General features: G+C 37.8%; 1 protein-coding gene across 6 annotated transcripts in view; it reads right to left on the reverse strand.

The window, feature by feature from the left end:
* LOC122673380 (solute carrier family 22 member 10-like) overlaps nucleotides 1–16,920 on the reverse strand; it is a 35,688-nt gene extending 18,768 nt beyond the window's left edge. For 4 of the 6 annotated variants that reach the window (XM_043871139.1, XM_043871131.1, XM_043871113.1 and 1 more), the window contains exons 1-4: nucleotides 16,318–16,897; nucleotides 15,525–15,628; nucleotides 4,085–4,239; nucleotides 3,818–3,986 (exon numbers count right to left, since the gene is read on the reverse strand). In XM_043871139.1, the coding sequence (XP_043727074.1) occupies nucleotides 3,818–3,986; nucleotides 4,085–4,239; nucleotides 15,525–15,628; nucleotides 16,318–16,719 (830 nt within the window). In that variant the 5' untranslated portion in view covers nucleotides 16,720–16,897. Of the gene's footprint in view, nucleotides 1–3,817; nucleotides 3,987–4,084; nucleotides 4,240–15,524; nucleotides 15,629–16,317 lie in introns of all 6 variants that reach the window. The other 2 variants (XM_043871122.1, XM_043871155.1) reach the window with 2 other exon arrangements.
* Nucleotides 16,921–19,880: the final 2,960 nt, after the last annotated feature.

Here is a 19,880-nt window from a genome sequence, read left to right on the forward strand (position 1 = left end):
ATGGCATGACTCGTAGTTTCACTGAGTTAGACAAGGCTGTGATCCATGTGATCAATTTATGTTAGTTTTCTGAGACTGTGGCTTTCATTCTGTCTGCACTCTGATGGATGAGGATAAGAGGCTTGTGGAAGCTTCCTGATGGGAGGGACTGGCTGTGGGGAAATCTGGGTCTTGCATTCAAAACCGATAGAATGCAGCAAAAACAGTTCTGAGAGTGAAGTTTATAACAGTACAATTCTACCTCAAGAAACAAGAAAAATCTCAAATAAAGAACCTAATCTTACACCTAAAGCAATTAGAAAAAGAAGAATAAAAAGGGGCCAAATTTAGTAGAAGGAAAGAAATCATAAAAATCAGAGCATAAATAAATGAAGAAAATAATAGTGATGATCAATAAAACTAAAAGCTGCTTTTTGAGAAAATAAACAAAATGGATAAACCATTATCCAGACTCATCAAGCAAACATGAAGAAGACTCAAAGCAATAAAATTAGAAATGAAAAATGAGAAGTTACAAAAGATACCACAAATATACAAAGGATCAAAAGAGACTACTATGAGCAACTATATGCCAATAAAATGGACAACCTGGAAGACATGGAAAAACTCTTAGAAAAGTACAACTTTCCAAGACTGAACTAGGAAGAAATAGAAAATATGAACAGACCAATCACAAGCACTGAAATTGAAACTGTGATCAAAAATCTTCCAACAAACCAAAGTCCAGGGCCAGATGGTTTCACAGGTGATTTCTATTATAACATATGTCTAGAGAAAAGCCAACTGTCTATCCTTCTCAAACACTTTCAAAAAAATTGCAGAGAGGGGAACACTCCCAAACTCATTCTACAAGGCCATCATCACCCAGATACCAAAACCAGACAAAGATATCACACACAAAAAAGAAAATTACAGGGAAATATCACTGGTGAACATAGATGCAAAAATCCTCAATAGAATACTAGCAAAATGAATCTAACAGCACATTAAAAGGATCATACACTATGATCAAGTGGGGATACAATAATGCTTATACAGAAATCAATCAATGTGATGCACCATAGTCACAAATTAAAAGATAAAAGCCATAAGACAATTTCCATAGAAGCAGAAAAGTTTTTGACAAAATTCAACACCCATTTATGATTAACTTCCCAGAAAATGAGCATAGAAGGAAACTACCTCAACATAATAAAGGCCGTATAGGAGAAATCCACAACACACATTATTTTCAGTGGTGAAAAACTGAAAGTCTTTCCTCTAAGACCAGGAACAAAATAAGGATGTCCACTCTAGACATTACTGTTCAACATAATTTTGGAAGTCCTAGCCACAGCAAGGACATCATGTGAAATGCCTGGCTAGATGAATCACAAGCTGGAATCAAGATTGCCAGGAGAAATATCAATAACCTCAGATATGCAGACACCACCACCCTAATGGCAGAAAGTGAAGAGGAACTATAGAGCCTGTTGATGAAGGTGAAAGAGGAGAGTGAAAAAGCTGGCTTAAAACTCAACATTTAAAAAGTGAAGATCATAGCATCTGGTCCCATCACCAGTCCCATTCTAAGAGAATAGAAAAAAAAAAATATTGTAAATAGGTCAGGTAGTTAATTAAATTTTTAAAAATGTTTTGTTCATTAAAAAAATGTTTGTTAAAATTACTTAAGGAAAGAGAGACTGCTCAACACGTAATGTAAAACACCAAATATGCATGCCATTTTCACACTGGAGAAATCATGCTACTATTTCGGCAAACTTCTCTCTGAATATATTTGCTGTCTTTTTATTCAATTTCATCTGCAACATAGAAAATCACTGAAAATCTACTGTAACCATATTAATTTCAAAGCCAAAAAACTGATAGTATATCTTTTTAAAATATTTGAGACAATATTTGATATTAAGGAAAATACTTTTCAAATAACTCTATTAGCTCTATACTAATAAGACGTATGAAGAAGGATGGCAAGAAAATACCTAAAACCCCCTAGCCAAAAGTTCATTGTTATTCCCTATTCTTTCCACCAGTCAGTTTTCATTCCAATCCCGAAGGAGGGCAGTGTCAAAGAATGTTCAAACTATGATACAATTGCACTCATTTCACATGCTAGCAAGGTAATGCTCAAAGTCCTTCAACCTAGGCTTCAGCAGTACATGAATTGAAAACTTCAAAATGTATTTACAAGTTGGGTTTAGAAAAGGCAGAGGAAGCAGAGATCAAATTGCCAACATCCACTGGATCATAGAGAAAGCAAGGGAGTTCCAGAAAAACATCTATTTCTGCTTCATTTATGCTAAAGCCTTTGACTGTGTGGATCACAACAAACTGTGGAAATTTTTTAAAGAGATAGGAGTACCAGACCACCTTACCTGTTCCTGAACCTGTATGCAGATCAAGAAGCAACAATTAGAACTGGACATGGAACAATGGACTGATTCAAAATTGGGAAAGGAGTATGTCAAGGCTGTATATTGTCACCCTGCTTATTTAACTTATATGCTGAGTGCATCATGCAAAATGCCAGGGTGGGTGAAGCACAAGTTGAAATCAAGATTGCCAGGAGAGATAGCAAAACCTCACATGTGCAGATGATACCACACTAAGGGCAGAAAGTGAAGAGGAACGAAAGAGCCTCTTGTTGAGGGTGAAAGAGGAAAGTGAAAAACCTGGCTTGAAACTCAAGTTTCAAAAACTCTTGGTATAGGGTTTGCTTAGGCGACACATGATGCCTGCCTTACTTTAAAGCTATTTACCACAGTTCTGTTAAATAGTGTGGAAGTCCTTTTGCAGTCTGATGTGCATGTCTTATGATCAGGATAGTTTTTCCACCTTACCTAGTTACCTACAAGCAGGTAGGAAATACAATGGATTTACCCTAAAATGTCCAATCTGTATTGACGTATCTTGTCAGTGTTTTGATGTTGGTTTTCTAAAACAACCTGATCAATAAATCTTATCTAGATCTTACAAAAATACTAAAATCATGGCATCTTGTCCCATCACTTCATGACAAATAGAAGGGGGAAAAGTGGAAGCAGTGACAGATTTTATTTTCCTGGGTTCCAAAATCACTGTGGACTTTTAACTGCAGCCATGAAATTAAAAGATACTAGCTACTTGAAAGGAAAGCTATGACAAACCTAGATAGCATATTAAAAAGCAGAGACATCACTTTGCTGACAGAGGTCCATACAGTCAAAGTTATAGTTTTTCCAGTAATCAGGTGCGCATGTGAGAGTTGGACTATAAAGAAGGCTGAGCACCAAAGGAATTGATGCTTTTGAACCGTGGTGCTGGAGAAGACTCTTGAGAGTCCCTTGGACAGCAAGATCAAACAAGTCAATCCTAAAGGAAGTCAACCTTACATATTCACTGAAAGGACTGATGCTGAAGCTGAAGCTCCAATTCCTTGGCCACCTGATGTGGAGAAATGATTCATTGGAAAAGACTTGATACTCAGAAAGACTGAAGGCAAAAGGAGAAGGGGGAGGCAGAGGATAAGATGGTTAGATAGCATCACTGAGTCAATAGACATGAATTGGAGGAAACCCTGGAAGTCAGTGGAAGGCAAAGGATCCTAGCATGCTACAGTCTTTGAGGCTGAAAAGAGTCAGCCGTGACTTAGCAAGTGAATGACAACAACAAAGCTGCTCCTGGAATCTCAAAGTGTATAGAATGAACAGATGAGAAACATGGGTTTTATAGCCAAACAATAAGAAAGGGTCCAGGGAATAAGGAAGTCAATATATTGCAATTCAATATGCATTTTCACCCCAGTTCCCTTAAGTCAGAGTGAGAGAGAAGATTTTACCTTGAGGAGAGAAAGAAGACAAAGAAAGGTACAGACACCACCAGCTGCAGGGTGCGCCACTCTCGAAAGACAAAAGCCAGTCCTCCCAGCATCATCTGTCCAATACTAAGGGCACAGGATACCAGTGTTATTACCATGGCTTTTGACTGGGATCTGGTCCACTCTGTAACTGAAAGAAACACAGTTGAGGTAGTAATGTTAGATGAAGAAATTTCAAGATCAAATTTAAGGTTTGGAAAGTGGAAGAGATCGAAATTGTCAACTTACCAAGCATACTGTTATTTGATATGATGACCACAGCAGAACAGCCTGACCAGAAGCGTAAGGAGCAGTAAATGAGGAAGGTGGGGGCAAAGGCTGCACAGGTCCCAGAGATGGCGAGCTGGAGCAAACAGCACCTGAGAATCAACCTCCGCCCAAACCTAAGAAACAGAAGGCAGTTAGAATACGAAAGCAATGATAATTTGGGGCAAAACATTAAGAAAGCAAAACCATACACTGAAATGTAAAGAATGCATTAACAAATGATTCTTTGTACCTGAACGCTTGAAAAATCAAGAGCTAAATCAACAATGGAAATCTCCTCAAATAACATTCCTTGTCTACAATGTACACTAGCAATACCAAAACTTCATACTCCAATCACCAATGGACTCTGTCATCTAGCATATAAAGAGAACTACAGTGTTGGAAATTGTAACATACTGTAAGCACATATTTTACTAACTTACATATTTAACAAACTAGATAGTCTATCCAGTGTGTAGACCACAAAAGAGCTAAAAGTGTACTTGGGTCTCTAGGATCAGACAGATTAAGGCTACACTGATACAAAAGATTGGTGGGGAATGCAACAAAGTTGTAGGAGGTTTATGTAAGGATCACTCTATGTTGAATCTGGATTTATTGGTCTCAAGCAATATGCTTTGCTAGAACAGAATGTAAAAGCACTACAACACAGATAGAGGATATTATATAAATCTCTCAGAGAAAAAAACTATGTAAGATGGAGAATGAACAGGAAAAGATGAAGGACAAAAGAAGGAAAAATAAATTTTCTGTTTCATTGAGAGTCATGAAAACAGAGTCTTAGTGGAGACATCTAGGACTTAATAGGATGTGCAAATCTATATAACCAGTAATAAAAACAGATAAACATGTTTGGGATCAGGAATTTCTCTGCAATACTTAAATGGAATTCTTAAAGTATTCATACAGTTCCTCCGAAAACAGAAAATGAGAAACATAGGAATAAACACATCAATAATCATATACATAATCATTATCATAAAGAAAATAATTTAGAAAACACAAAATGATTTGATAGACAAAAATTGTAGCAATCATATCAAACTAATTTCAACTGATAGAAATTACCAGAATGGATTTCTTTGAAAACTTAATTTTTTGCTTTTCCTGCATCACAGGCATATTCTTTACCATCTGAGCCACTAGGGAAGACCATGCTTCCCACAATAGTACTTAAATTATTATAGGTTAAAACTAAATTGACAAAAAAGATATACAACACAAATAGTAATAATAATAAGCTGGAATATTTATATCAACATCAAACAAAATAAATTTCAAAGCAAAATACATTTCCAGAAATAATAATGCTAAAGATGTCAAACGTATCTCTTTTTTTAAAAAGAGGTTCTCTTTGATATGGACCATCTTTTAAAGTCTTTAATTGAGTTTGTTAAAATATTGCTTCTGCTTTAGGTTTTGGTTTTTAGGCCTCAAAGTATATGGGATCTTAATTTCCTGACCCAGGGATCAAACTGACAAGCCCTGAACTGGAAGATGACGTCTTAACCACTGGGCTGCCAGGGAAGTCCTTATGCTACTTTCCCAGTGGTGCTCACTGAGGGTCATTCCATGTATGGATGTAGTTTTTTATGTGTTCAGGTGGGAGGGTGAGCTACACATCCTCTTGAACTGCCATCGCACTCATTTCTGATTTTTACTTCTTGTTATTCTGGTCATCCTAGTGTGTTTGAACTGGTTTCAATTCAGATTTTTTAAGCTGGAGTACACTTGACTTAATGTTGTGCTAGTTTCTGCTGTACATCAACACGAGTCAGTTATACATATATATGTTGTCGTTGTTCAGTTACTAAGTCTAATTCAACTCTGTGACCCCATGGACTGCAGCACACCAGGTTTTCCTGTCTTTCATTATCTCCCAGAATTTGCTCAAACTCATGTCCATTGCTTCACTGATGCCATCCAACCATCTCATCCTCTGTTACTCCCTTCTCCTCCTGCCCTCAATCTTTTCTAGCATGAAGGTCTTTTCCAAAGAGTCAGCTCTTCACATCAGGTGGCCAGTGTTGGAGCTTCAGCTTCAGCATTAGTCCTTCCAATGAATATTTCCTCTACGATTGACTGGTTTGATCTCCTTGCTGTCCAAGGGGCTCTACTCTTTCTAGACTCTTTTCCCACATAGGTCATTACAGAGTATGGAGTAGAGGTCCCTCTGCTATGTGTGTACAGGTGTGTTAGTCACTCAGTTGTGTCCAATTCTTTTCGACCCCATGGATTGTAGCCCACCAAGCTCCTCTGTCCGTGGGATTCTCCAGGCAAGAATACTGGAATGGGTTGCCATTCCCTTATCCAACTCCCTCTGCTATACAGTAAGTCTTTCAGTTCAGTTCAGTTCAGTCACTCGGTCATGTCTGATTCCTTGTGACCCCATGGACCAGAGCATGCCAGGCCTCCCTGTCCATCACCAACTCCCAGAATTTACTCAAACTCATGCCCATTGAGTCTGTGATGCCATCCAACCATCTCATCCTCTGTCATCCCCTTCTCCTCCTGCCTTCAACCTTTTCCAGCATCAGGGTCTTTTCAAATGAGTCAGCTCTTCGCATCAGGTGGCAAAGTATTGGAGTTTCAGCTTCAATATCAGTCCTTTCAATGAACACCCAGGACTGATCTCCTTCAGGATGGACTGGTTGGATCTCCTTGCAGTCCAAGGGACTCTCAAGAGTCTTCTCCAACACCACAGTTCAAAAACATCAATTCTTCAGTGCTCAGCCTTCTTTATAGTCCAACTCTCACATCCACACATGACCACTGGAAAAACCATAGCCTTGACTAGATGGACCTTTGTTGACAAAGTAATGTCTCTACTTTGTAATATGCTGTCTAGGTTGGTCATAACTTTTCTTCCAAGGAGTAAGTGTCTTTTAATTTCATGACTGTGGTCACCATCTGAAGTGATTTTGGAGCCCAAAAAAATAAAGTCAGCCACTATTTCCACTGTTTCCCCATCTATTTGCCATGAAGTGATGGGACCAGATGCCATGATCTTAGCTTTCTGAATGTTGAGCTTTAAGCCAACTTTTTCACTCTCCTCTTTCACTTTCATCAAGAGGCTCTTTAGTTCTTCTTCACTTCCTGCCATAATGGTGGTGTCATCTGCATATCTGAGGTTATTGACATTTCTCCTGGCAATCTTGATTCCAGCTTGTGCTTCATCCAGCCCAGCGTTTCTCATGATGTACTCTGCATATAAGTTAAATAAGTAGGGTGACAATATACAGCCTTGATGTACTCCTTTTCCTGTTGGGAACCAGTCTGTTGTTCCATGTCCAGTTCTAGCTGTTGCTTCCTGACCTGCATACAGGTTTCTCAAGAGGCAGGTCAGGTGGTCTGGTATTCCCATCTCTTTCAGAACTTTCCACAGTTTATTGTGATCCACACAGTCAAAGGCTTTGGCATAGTCAATAAAGCAGAAATAGATGTTTTTCTGGAACTCTCTTGTTTTTTTGATGAGTAGGTCTTTATTAATTATCTATTTTATATATTGGGGTTTCAATATAGTTTTGATTGGCATGGCTTAATAAGTGATGCTGTTGTGCTTCTTTTCATGTGCTTCTTACAAGTTGTATATCTTCTTTGTAAACAAATGTATCTATTCAAATCCATTGGTAATTTGTCCACTTTATTGAGGTATAATTGACAAAAGCAAATAAATTGCATATATGTAAGATGTTCAGTGTGATGATTTGATATATGTATATTGTGAAGCGACCACTTAAACCAAGCTTATTAACATACCCATCATGTCACAGATACAATTTTTGTGTGTGAGAGAGCACTTGTGATCTAGACTCGTGCAAGTTTTGAGCATACAGTAAGTTATCATTAACTATACCTACTTACTGAAAAAGACCCTGATGCTGAGAAAGATGGAAGGCAGAAGGAAAAGGAGAGGGAAAGGATGAGATGGTTAGATAGCATCATCTACTCAGTGGACATGAATTTGAGCAAACTCCGGGAGAGAGGAAGGATGTGGGAGCCAAGCATGTTGCAGTCCATGGGGTCGCAAAGAGTTGGACACGACTTAGGGACTGAAAAACAACAACTGTGCCATACATGACCAGGATATATTCATCTTGCAAGACTGAAACTTTATACCCTTTGACCAACATCTCCCCATTTCTCTCACCCCCAAAATCTTGACAATCACTTCTCTACATTATCTTCCTCTGATTCAAGTATTTCATAATCCACATGTAAGTTAGTCATGCAGTATGTGTCTTGTGTCAAGCTTATTCATGTAGTATAATAATACATTCATAGTATAATAATTTATTTATTCGTGTTACTGCAATTGAGAAGATTTCCAATGAATCACAGCCTTGTTATGGTGAAGGTGTTTGTGTAACTCAATGGAACTAGGAGCCACATCATGCAGGGCCACCAAAGACTGGTGGGTCATAGTAAAGAGTTCTGGCAAAACATGGTCCACTGGAGGAGGAAATGGCAAACCACTCTAGTATTCTTGTGGCAAGAACCCCATGAGCATTATGAAAACATAAAATGATATGACCCCAGAAGACCAGCCCCCCAGGTCAGAAGATGTCCAATATGCTACTAGGAAAGAATGAAAGGCAATAACAAAGAGCTCCAGAAAGAAATAACTGGACCAAAGCTCAAATGAAGCTCAGTTGCGGATGTGTCTGGTGGTAAAAACAAAGTCCGATACCCTAAAAAACAATATAATGTAAGAACCTGGAATGTTAGGTCCATGAATCAAGGTAAATTGGATGTGGTCAAACAGAAGATGGCATCAGTGAACTAAAATGGATGGAAATGGGGGAATTTAATTCAGATGGCCATTATATGCACTACTGTGGACAAGAATCCCTTAGAAGGTATGGAGTAGCCCTCATATCTAAAGAGTCCAAAATACAGTATGTGTGTGCAATTTCAAAAGCAATGAAATGACCTCAGTTGTTGCCAAGACAAACCATTCAACATCACAGTAATCCAAGTCTATGCCCTAACTACTGATGCTGCAGAAACTGAAGTTGACTGGTTCTATGAAAACCTACAGCATCTTGTAGAACAAACACAGAAAAAAATGTCCTTTCCATTATAGGGGATTGGAATGCAAATGTAGGAAGTCAAGAGATACCTGGAGTAACAGGCAAGTTTGGCTTTGGAGTACAAAATGAGGCAGGTAAAGGGCTAACAGAGTTTGGTTGAGAGAACATACTGGTCATAGCAAATATCTCATCAAGCAAGATGCTGAATATTTTCAATTTTTTTAACCATCCATTGATATGATCCTTTATTCTGTTAATATGCTATATCATGTTGAGTGACTTGCATGTTTTGAACCATTCTTTTTTATTTTTATTTTTTGAACCATTTCTTGCATGCTTGGGGTAAAAACCACTTGTTCATGGTATAAAATGCTTTTACTGTGTCACTGAATTTGGTTTACTAGTATTTTAATAAGGATCATTGCATCTATGTTTACCATCGATATTGTCCTATAGCTTTAGTTCCCTGTTTTTTCATTGCTATGGTATCAGTACGATGTTGGCCTAGTAAATGAATTTTAAAATATTATCCCATCTTCTATTTATATGGATAAATTTAAGATGGGTCGGTATTGATTCTACTTTAAATGTTTGGTAGGACCACAGGACAGGAAAAGGTCAGTTTTCATTTCAATCCCAAAGAAGAGCAGTGACAAAGAATGTTCAGTGTGCATGCTAAATCACTTCAATCATGTCCAACTCTTTGCAACCCTGTGGACTGTAGACCACCATGATCCTCTGTCCATGTGATTCTCCAGGCAAGAATGCTAGAGTGAGTTGCCATGCCCTCCTCCAGAGAATCTTTCCAACACAGAAATCGAACCTGCATATCCTGTGGCTCCTGATTTGCAGGTGAATTCTTTACCACTGAGCTACCAGGGAAGCCCAAGAATGTTCAGACTACTGAACAGTTGTGCTCTTTTCTCATGCTAGTAAGGCTATGTTCAAAATCCTTCAAGTTAGGATTCAGCAATATGTGAACCAAGAACTTCCAGATGTACAAGCTGAGTTTAGAAAAGGCAGAGGAATCAGATCAAATTGCCAACATTCATTGAATCATAGAGAAAGCAAGGCAGTTCCAGAAGAACATCTACTTCTGCTCTACTGACTATTCTAAAGCTTCTGACTGTATGGATCACAACAAACTGTGGAAAAATGTTAAAGAGATGGGAACACCAGACCACCCTACCTGTCTCCTGAGAAACCTATGTGCAAGTTAAGAAGCAACAGTTAGAACAAGATATGGAACAATGAACTGGTTCAAAATTGAGAAAGGAGTCCATCAAGGCTGTATATTGTCACCCTGTCTATTTAAGTTTATGCAGGGTACATCATGTGAAAGCCAGGCTGGATGAATCACAACCTGGAATCAAGACTGCTGGAAGAAATATCAACAACTTCAGATATGCAGATGATAGCACTCTAATGGCAGAAAGTGAAGAGGAACTAAGGAGCTTCTTGATGAGGGTGAAAGAAGAGAGTGAAAAAGGTGGCTTAAAACTCAATATTCACAAAACCAAGATCATGACATCTGGTCCTATCACTTCATAGCAAATAGATGGGGAAGAAGTAGAAACAGTGACAGATTGTATCATCTTGGGCTCCAAAATCACAGCAGACGGTCCCTGAGGCCGTGAAATTAAAAGAAGGTTGCACCTTTTAAAGAAAGTTATGACAAACCTAGAGAGCACATTAAAAGGCAGAAACTTCACTTTGCTGACAAAGGTCCATATAGTCAAAGCTGTGGTTTTTGCAGTAGTCATGTGTGGATGTGACATTTGGACCATTAAGAAGACTGAGAGCCAAAGAATGGATGCTTTCAAATTGTGGTGTTGGAGAAGACTCTTGAGAGTCCCTTGGATAGCAAGGAGATCAAACCAGTCAATCCTAAAGGAAAACAGTCCTGAATATTCATTGGAAGGACTGATGCTGAAACTGAAGATCCAATACTTTGGCCACCTGACACAAAGAGCCAACTCATTGGAAAAGACTCCAGTGCTGGGAAAGATTGAGGACAGGAGGAGAAGAGGGCAACAGAAGATGAGATTGTTGGATGGCATCATTGACATAATGGACACAAGTTTGTGCAACCCCAGAAAATAGTGAAGGACACGGAAGCCTGGCATGCTGCAATCCATGGGGTCACAGTCAGATATGACTTAGTGACGATACAATGAACAACAACATATATGAAGGGAGAAATAGACAATACAACAATAGGAGGGAAATTCTATACCATGTTTTTGACAATGGAAAGAGATGATCCAGACTGCAAGTCAATAAAAACACAATAAACTTGGATTACACTTTAGAGCAAACAGTCCTAACAGATACAAAGAACATTTCATCCAACAGCAGCAGAATACACATGCTTCAGTGCACAGTGAATACTTTCTGAAATAGATTACATACTATGTCACAAAAAAAGTCTTAGTAAAGTTAGGAAGATTGAAATTTTGTCAAGTATCTTTGTAACTAGCTACAATAAGATGAAGCTAGAAATAAATAATGGATGGAAAGTTGGAAACCTTCAAATACATAAAAATTAACTAAAAAACCAATGGGACATAAAATAATTCAAAAGAGAAATCCCCAACATCTTGAAACAAACAAAAATGGTAATACAACACATCAAAACTTGTGAAATGCTGCAAAATCAGCTCTAAGAATGAACTTTATAGCAATAGATGGGGCAGTTATGAAAAAGAAGCCTCTCAAATCACATTACTTTAACCTCAAGGAACAAAAAAAAGAGAGAGAGAGAGAGAAAGAAACAAGCCCACAGTTAGCAGAAAGAATTAAATAACAAAGAGAAGACCAAAAATGAAATAAATGGAAACCAGAAAATCGATAAAAACATCAACAATCCCAAGAGATTTTTTTTAAGAAATGAACAAAATTGACAAACTTTATCTAAACTAAATAAATGAAAGAAGATTCAAAATTTTTTTAAAAAGGAGACATTTCAGCTAATATCACAGAAATACAGAGGATTGCAAGAGACTGCTACTGACATTTATAAAGAATAAAGTTGATAAGCTAGAATAAATTCCTATTTATCTAAGTCATAAAAACAGAAAACCTGAACTACCAACAATGACTAAAATTTTGCCCCATGCAAAATGTATTGTTACTGTCAAAACTATTTAAACAGATCATGTAATTCAGTATCAAAAAGTAAATAACTGAAATTTTAAAATGGTCAGAAGACCTAAATAGACATTTTTCCAGCTAGGACATACTGACAGCCCATGGACAGATGACAAAATGCTCAGCATCATTAATTGCTAGAAAAATGAAAATCAAAAGCACACTGAAATATCACCTTATATATATCAGGATCACTATTAAGGAAAAGACAACAAATAACATCTGTTGGAAAAAGTGTGGAGAAAAGGGAACCTTCATGAAATATTGATGGGAATGTAAATTGGTGAAAAAACTGTATAAAAGAATATGGAGGTGCCTCAAAAAATTAAAATAGAACTACCACATGATCTAGCAATACCACTCCTAGGTACATACCAGGAAAATAAAGCAATAATTCAAAAAGATACATGCATCCCAGTGTTCATTGAAACATTATTTATAATAGCCAAGATATGGAAGCAATCTAAGTGGCCATTAACAGATGAATGAACAAACAAGATATGGTGCATATATACAATGGGATATCATTCAGCTATAGAGAAGAAGGAAATTCTGTCATTTGCAACAACGTGGATGGACCTGTATGCTTAGTGAAATGAGGGAGACAGAGAAAAACAAGTACTCTATCACTTATATGTGAAATCAAAAACTAATAGAAAAGAATGGATGTAACAATAAAGAAACAGCCTCACAGATACAGAAAACAAACTAGTATGGGATTAAAAGATACAGATGTATCTCTTATGTATAAACATGCCTTTATGTATAAAATAAATAAACCACAAGGATCTACTGTACAGCACAGAAAAATGTAACCATTAATTCATAATAACTTTAAATGGAGCATAATCTATAAAATATTGAAATATAATTTTATGTACCTGAAGATAATATAATGCTACAAATCAACTATATTTAAATTAAAAAAGATAGGACAAGCTGGTTTCACAGGTGAATACTCCCACACATTCAAATTACAATTAACACCAATTCTTCTCAAACATTTCCAAAAAATTAAAGAAGAGAGTACACTCTCAAACTCACAGGAAAAGACCACCATTTTCATGCTAGATAAGGACATTACAAGAAAACTAAAGACCAATATCTCTGCTAAATATAGATGCAAAAATTTCTTAACAAGATATTAGAAACCAAATTTAACAGCACACTAAAAAGATTATACACTATGATCAAGTGGGATTTATCCTTAGGATGCCTGGAGTTCAACATACACAATTCCATGTATGCAATATACAACATTAATAGAATGAAAAATAAAAATAATATGATCATCTCAAAAGATGCAGGAAAAGCCATTTGACATAATACAGTATCTTTTCACGATAAAAATACTCAGTTAGAAAAAAAAATACTCAATTAGTTAGGGATAGAAGAAATGCACATCAACATAATAAAGGTAATATATGACAAGTCTTCAGACAACAGCATACTTAGTATGGACAGGTTGAAAGATTTTCCTCTCAGTTCAGGAGGGAAAAGGAGGTGCCAGCTCACCCCTCCTATCAACATAATCCTGGAAGTCCTATAAGTGCTATGAGTCCTGGAAGAGCTATGAGGCAAGAAAAAGAAAAAACAAAAAGCATCCACTGGAAAGGAGGAATTACATTGACTTTGCATATGATATGAAATTCTATATAGAAAATTCTGAAAACTTACAAAAAATTTTTTAATTTACTAAAAGTGGATTAAAGACATAAACATTACCCCCAAATAGTAAAACTCCTGGAAGAAAGCAAAAGGAAAATCTCATTGACATTGATCTTGGCAACAATATCTTAGATATAATAGCCATCAGAACCAGCATGAGGATATATCTCACCATTATTTTGATTTCTATTTCTCTGGTTATTGGTGATGTTAAGAGTCTTCTCATATACTGATTGACTATTTCTATATGTTCTTTGGAGAAATGTCGACTGAGGTTCTATGCCATTTTAAAACTCAGGGTATTTGAGAGCTTTTGTTATTTGTTGTAATAGTTTCTTTGGATATTAACTCTTTATCAGACATATGCCTTTCAAATATTTTGTCTTACTCTGTAGGTTTCCATTTCATTTTGCAATGATCATTTCTTTTGCAATGGAGAAGTTTCTAGTTTGACATAACCCCACTTGTCTATTTTTGCTTTTGATACCAATGTCCAGAGCTTTTTATCTATTTTTAGTTCAAAATCTTTGACTGAACTATAAGTTTCCTGCTTCTTCACTGAATTTTCTTCTCTCATCTTCATAACATACTGCCACACACTAACACACACATATCTATAAGCATCTCCACACATCAGTATTATCTAAATTGATCAATCAGCTTTGGTTGTGAATCATCATAAAAGGCTCAGTTAGAAGACTGGCCAATATGAGCACTTTGGCTGTGAAATCTCTTATGAATTACACGGAGGTGACACAGTCAGAGTTCACAATTTTCAGATGTAAGAGGAAATGATATTAGGCTTACAGACAAGGGGTGTTTTAAGCCTCCCACTTCCCCTACAGAGGACTCGATGTGTGGCTGCCACCGTTGTTCTCTTACTTTTGGATGACCACCACCAGGTACAAGATAACCCAAACGTCCTACAACACAAATTATATAACCTGAGGTTTACAGATTAGTTAACTCAGGTGGCTGGAAACATTACCAAGCAAAATCAAACATCCCCGTTATAGTCATAATTATTTCTTAATTCAGATTCAGAAACGTCCCACCAAACACCACAGTTTTCTAGAAATGAATACAGTGGGTACCAAGACAGCAGGACCAATATGAGAACCCACAGGCATTTAGCTCACAGAGTCAAGGAGTGAATTAACATAGAGCCATAACATATAAACCCGCAATGTTGTTTCTCCAAAAAGATTGAACCTCCTGTCTTGAAGCACCTTACTCTCACTTCTCATTGGTAATTTCTGCTCATTTTTACAAATGAAGTTTATGGTAACCCTCCTCTACTGTTCTGAAATGCCCCCTGACCTAATAGAGATGTTATTTCTGTGTCCAGTACAATGAGCTCTGTGACCAAAAAAAAAAAAATTGCATTTGTAACAATAAGTCTAATTCTCCATTTCCATCTATAGCTCCCTAGAAACCAACAGTATAAACTACCTATGGGAACTCAATAAAGAATTCTTTATGAAAGAGTTAATAGAAAACTGTGAAACTACCCAGAGGAAGGGCAGCAGTGATGTGGAGATACTCACCTGTCTGAGAGAAGGCCGTATATGAGGCCTCCCACCAGCATTCCAGCCATGAATAGGGACTGACCCACTGATTTCTGTGACTGATGGTCACAAATGAGGTCCCACTGGAAGAGAAGGAAACCATCACAGAGGAGCTTCACAGCTTCTGATATCCCTCAACGAACATTCACTCACTCTAACAACCCTCAAGGAACACACCCTCTGATTTCCTTGGAACATTTACTCACATACATTACTCAAGTCTCAGCTTAAGCATGGAATCCTCTAAATCCTCGACTAAATCCTCTGAGTTCTATCATGACAAATCATATTCACTTAGCATTGTGTGCCTCACTGGTCCTCAAACTTTGCCACACATTGAAAATATTGAGGGCATTTTTTTTTTCATTACTGATACCTGGATTTTACACATGGAATAAAGTGTATTTGGTTTGTTTCTTTGATAAGAATCCAGGTCATGGAATTTTTTAAATTAATATAAATATTTCTGATTTGCACATAGGCTAAGAGCATGTGACCAAGAATAATTTTCCACAATTTATATCAAGTACTAACTTGGCTAAACATAAAACTTCACACAAAACTTAAGTTTTGTGATAGTAAAATCCATAACCAGTTTGTTAATTTCAGTGTCCTCAAATTGTAAGTGACTGACAATTTTTAAAAAATCAGCAATCACTGTTTGCTAAAAGAATGAATGAAAGCTGGCTACCTGAATATTGAACCTGTGTTTATTTTACATTATTCTAAACACAGAGAACAAGTACTCACAAGAGGTAAGTGAGGCCTTTACCTCAGTCACGACGGTGGAGGAGAACAAGCTGTGGTCAAACACCCAGCCGTCCACACAGGGCTCCGTGTCCAGGTCAGTCATGTTGGGGAAAGTCCCATTCAGGTGAAGGAGTTGCCACTGGGGGTGAAGGAAACGATGACACTTCTCTGGCTCCAAGTTCGAATCCAGTGGGATGGAAATTCTCAGGAGGACATCAGGGCTGAGGATCCCTGTGTCATTACCAGAGACAGTGGCATTATCAAGAATGTGGACCCAGCAGCGATGACCAGGAACGGCTGCAGTGAAGTTCTCCAACAGTGAGTGACAGGCTACCACCATGTAAACGGGGAGAACAAAAACCATCTGAAGGATCTGGAATTTCCCCAGGCCACCAGCTTTATCCAGGAGCTCCTCAAAGGCCATTGTGAACAGGGGATCCTCAAGAAGAGTCACAATGACTTCAAAGCTGCAACTTCAAAGGGAGAAAACAGCATCCTTTCATTAATTCACATTAAATCTATGTGACCTCATATCAGGTTCTCCTCACTATCGAGTGGATCCAACTCACCTCACTACTGCAACAGAGAAATGGAAACAGTTTCCCTAGTCCTTTTGGAAGCATAGGATGTTCACTTTTTAATAGTCATAGGGAAAATTATTTACCAAAGATACTTGTATCTGATGAACATTAAATCTGTTTAAAGATTTACTCTCTGATGTGCTTGTCCCCAGGGATTCTGTATCAGCAACAGTGAACTTTGGCCTGTACATGGTCTCTAAACAAGTTAAAATAAACCTGCTACCAGTATTCAGTCATTTTCAGAAGATGGAAAGGACAGAATTGAACTGCTTTATGATTTTTCTGTGGAAAGAACAAAAAAGGAAGGGTTTTACTTGTTTATATGTACTTCGCTGTTGTTGTTCACTTGCTAAGTCATGTCCAACTCTTTGTGACCACATGGACTGCAGCACACTGCCTCTGTCCTCCGCTAATTCCCAGAGTTTGCTGAAACTCATGTCCACTGAGTCAGTGGTGCTATCTAACCTTCCATCCTCTGCCACCCCCTGCTGCTTTTGCCTTCAATCTTTCCCAGCATCAGGGTCTTTTCCAGTGAGTCAGCTTTTGCCATCAGGTATTCATAATATTGGAGCTTCAGTTTCAGCATCCGTCCTTCCAATGAATATTCAGGGTTGATTTCCATAAAGATTTACTGGTTTGATCCTATTACTGTCCAAGGGACTCTCATGACTCTTCACCAGCACCATGATTCAAAAGCATAAATTCTTTGGTGCTCAGCCTACTTTATGGTCCAACTATCACATCCATACATGACTACTGGAAAAACCATAGCTTTGACTAAATGGACCTTTGTCAGCAAAGTGATGTCTCTGCTTTTTAATACACTGTCTAAATTTGTCATGGCTTTCCTTCCCAGGAGCAAATGCCTTTTAATTTCATGGTTGCAGTTCTTGTCTGCAGTGATTTTGAAGCCTAAGAAAATAAAATCTCTCACTGCTTCCACTTTTTGCCTCCTGTTTGCCATGAAGTGATGGGACAAGATGCCATGATCTTAGTTTTTGAATGCTGAGTTTCAAGCCAGCTTTCTCACCCTCCTCTTTCACCACCATCAAGAAGCTCTTTAGTTCTGCTCTTTAGCTCTTTACTTTCTGCCATTAGAATGCTATCATCCGCATATCTGAGGTTGATATTTTTCCTGACAATCTTGATTCCAGCTTGTAATTCATCCAGCCCAGCAGCTCACATGATGTATTCTGCACAGAAGTTAAATAAGCAGGATGACAATATGCAACCTTGTCATACTCTTCTCTCAATTTTGAACCAGTCAGTTGCTCCATGTAAGGTTCTAACTGTTGCTTCTGGACCTGCATACAGGTTTCCCAGGAGACAGGTAAGGTGGTCTGATACTATCATCTCTTTAAGAATTTTCTACAGTTTGTTGTGATCCACACAGTTAAAGACTTTAGCTTAGTCAGTGAAGCAGAAATAGGTGTGGTTTTTTTTTTTTTTTGGAACTCCCTTCTTTCTCCATAATAAAACAAATGTTGGCAATTTGATCTCTGGTTCCTCTGCCTTTTCTAAATCCAGCTCATACATCTTTAAGTTCTTGGTTCACATACCATTGAAGCCTAACTTGAAGGATTTTGAACATTACCTTGCTAGCATGTGAAATGAGTGCAATTGTACAGTGTTTGGGCATTCTTTGGCAATGCCTTTCTATGGAACCGGAATGAAAATCGACATTTTCCCTGTGGCCACTGCTGAGTTTTCCAAATTTACTGACATATTGAGTGCAGCATTAACAGCATTATCTTTTAGGATTTGAAATAGCTCAGCTAGAATTCCATCACCTCCACTAGCTTTGTTTGTAGTAATGCTTTCTAAAACACACTTGACTTCAAACTCCAGGATGTCCAGCTCTAGTTGAGTGATGGCTCCATCATGGTTATCCAGGTCATTAACACCTTTCTTGTATAGTTCTTCTGTGCATTCTTGCCATCTCTTTTCAATCTCTTCTGCTTCTGTTAGGTGCTCACCATTTCTATCCTTTATCAAGCCCATCCTTGCATGAAATGTTCCCTTGATATCTACAATTTTCTTGGAGAGATCTCATCTTTCTCATTCTATTGTTTTCCTCCATTTCTTTGCATTGTGAGTGAGATGTGGCTTCAATCCCTAGTTCAGGAAGATCCCTTAGAGGAGGAAAATAGCAACCCATTCCGATATTCTTGCCTGAAAAATTCCATGGACAGAAGAACCTGGGAGGCTACAGTCCAAAGTGTCCCAAAGAGCCAGACACCACTCAGTAGCCAAGCACTTGTACTATTACTGCTTCTTGTTATTCTCTGGAATGCTGCATTCAGTTGGGTATATCTTTCTCTTTCTCCTTTGCCTTTCACTTCTCTTCTCTACTCAGATATTTGTAAAGCCTCCTCAGACAACCACTTTGCCTACTTGCATTGCTTTTCTTTAGGGATGTCTGCCTCCTGCATAGTGTTACAAATTTCTGTCTGTAATTCTATAGGCACTCTGTCTCCCAGATCTAAACCTTTGAATCTGTTCATCACTGCTACTATATAGTCATAAGGTATTTGATTTAAGTCATACCTGATTGGTCTAGTGGTTTTCCCTACTTTTTTCAATTTAAACCTGAATTTTGTAATAAGACGTTCATGATCTGAGCCACAGTCTTGTTTTTGCTGACTGTATACAGCTTCTCCATCTTTGGTTGCAAAGAACATAATCAGTCTGATTTTGGTATTGAGTATCTGGTGGTGTCCTTGTGTAGAGTCATCTCCTGGATTGTTGGAAAAAGGTGTTTGCTATGACTAGCATGTTCTCTTGACAAAACTGTTAGCCTTTGTCCTGCTTCATTTTGTACTCCAAGGCCAAACTTCCTGTTAATCCAGGTTTCTCTTGACTTCCTACTTTCACATTCCAATCCCCTATGATGAAAATGACATCTTTCTTTCTTTCTTTTTTTGGTGTTAGTTTTAGAAGGTGTTGTAGAATCAGTCAACATCAGCTTTCTTGGCATCAATGGTTGGGACATAGACCTGTATTA

The sequence above is a fragment of the Cervus elaphus genome, chromosome 2 (assembly GCF_910594005.1).
Source record: "Cervus elaphus chromosome 2, mCerEla1.1, whole genome shotgun sequence".
Taxonomy (NCBI): Eukaryota; Metazoa; Chordata; class Mammalia; order Artiodactyla; family Cervidae; genus Cervus; species Cervus elaphus.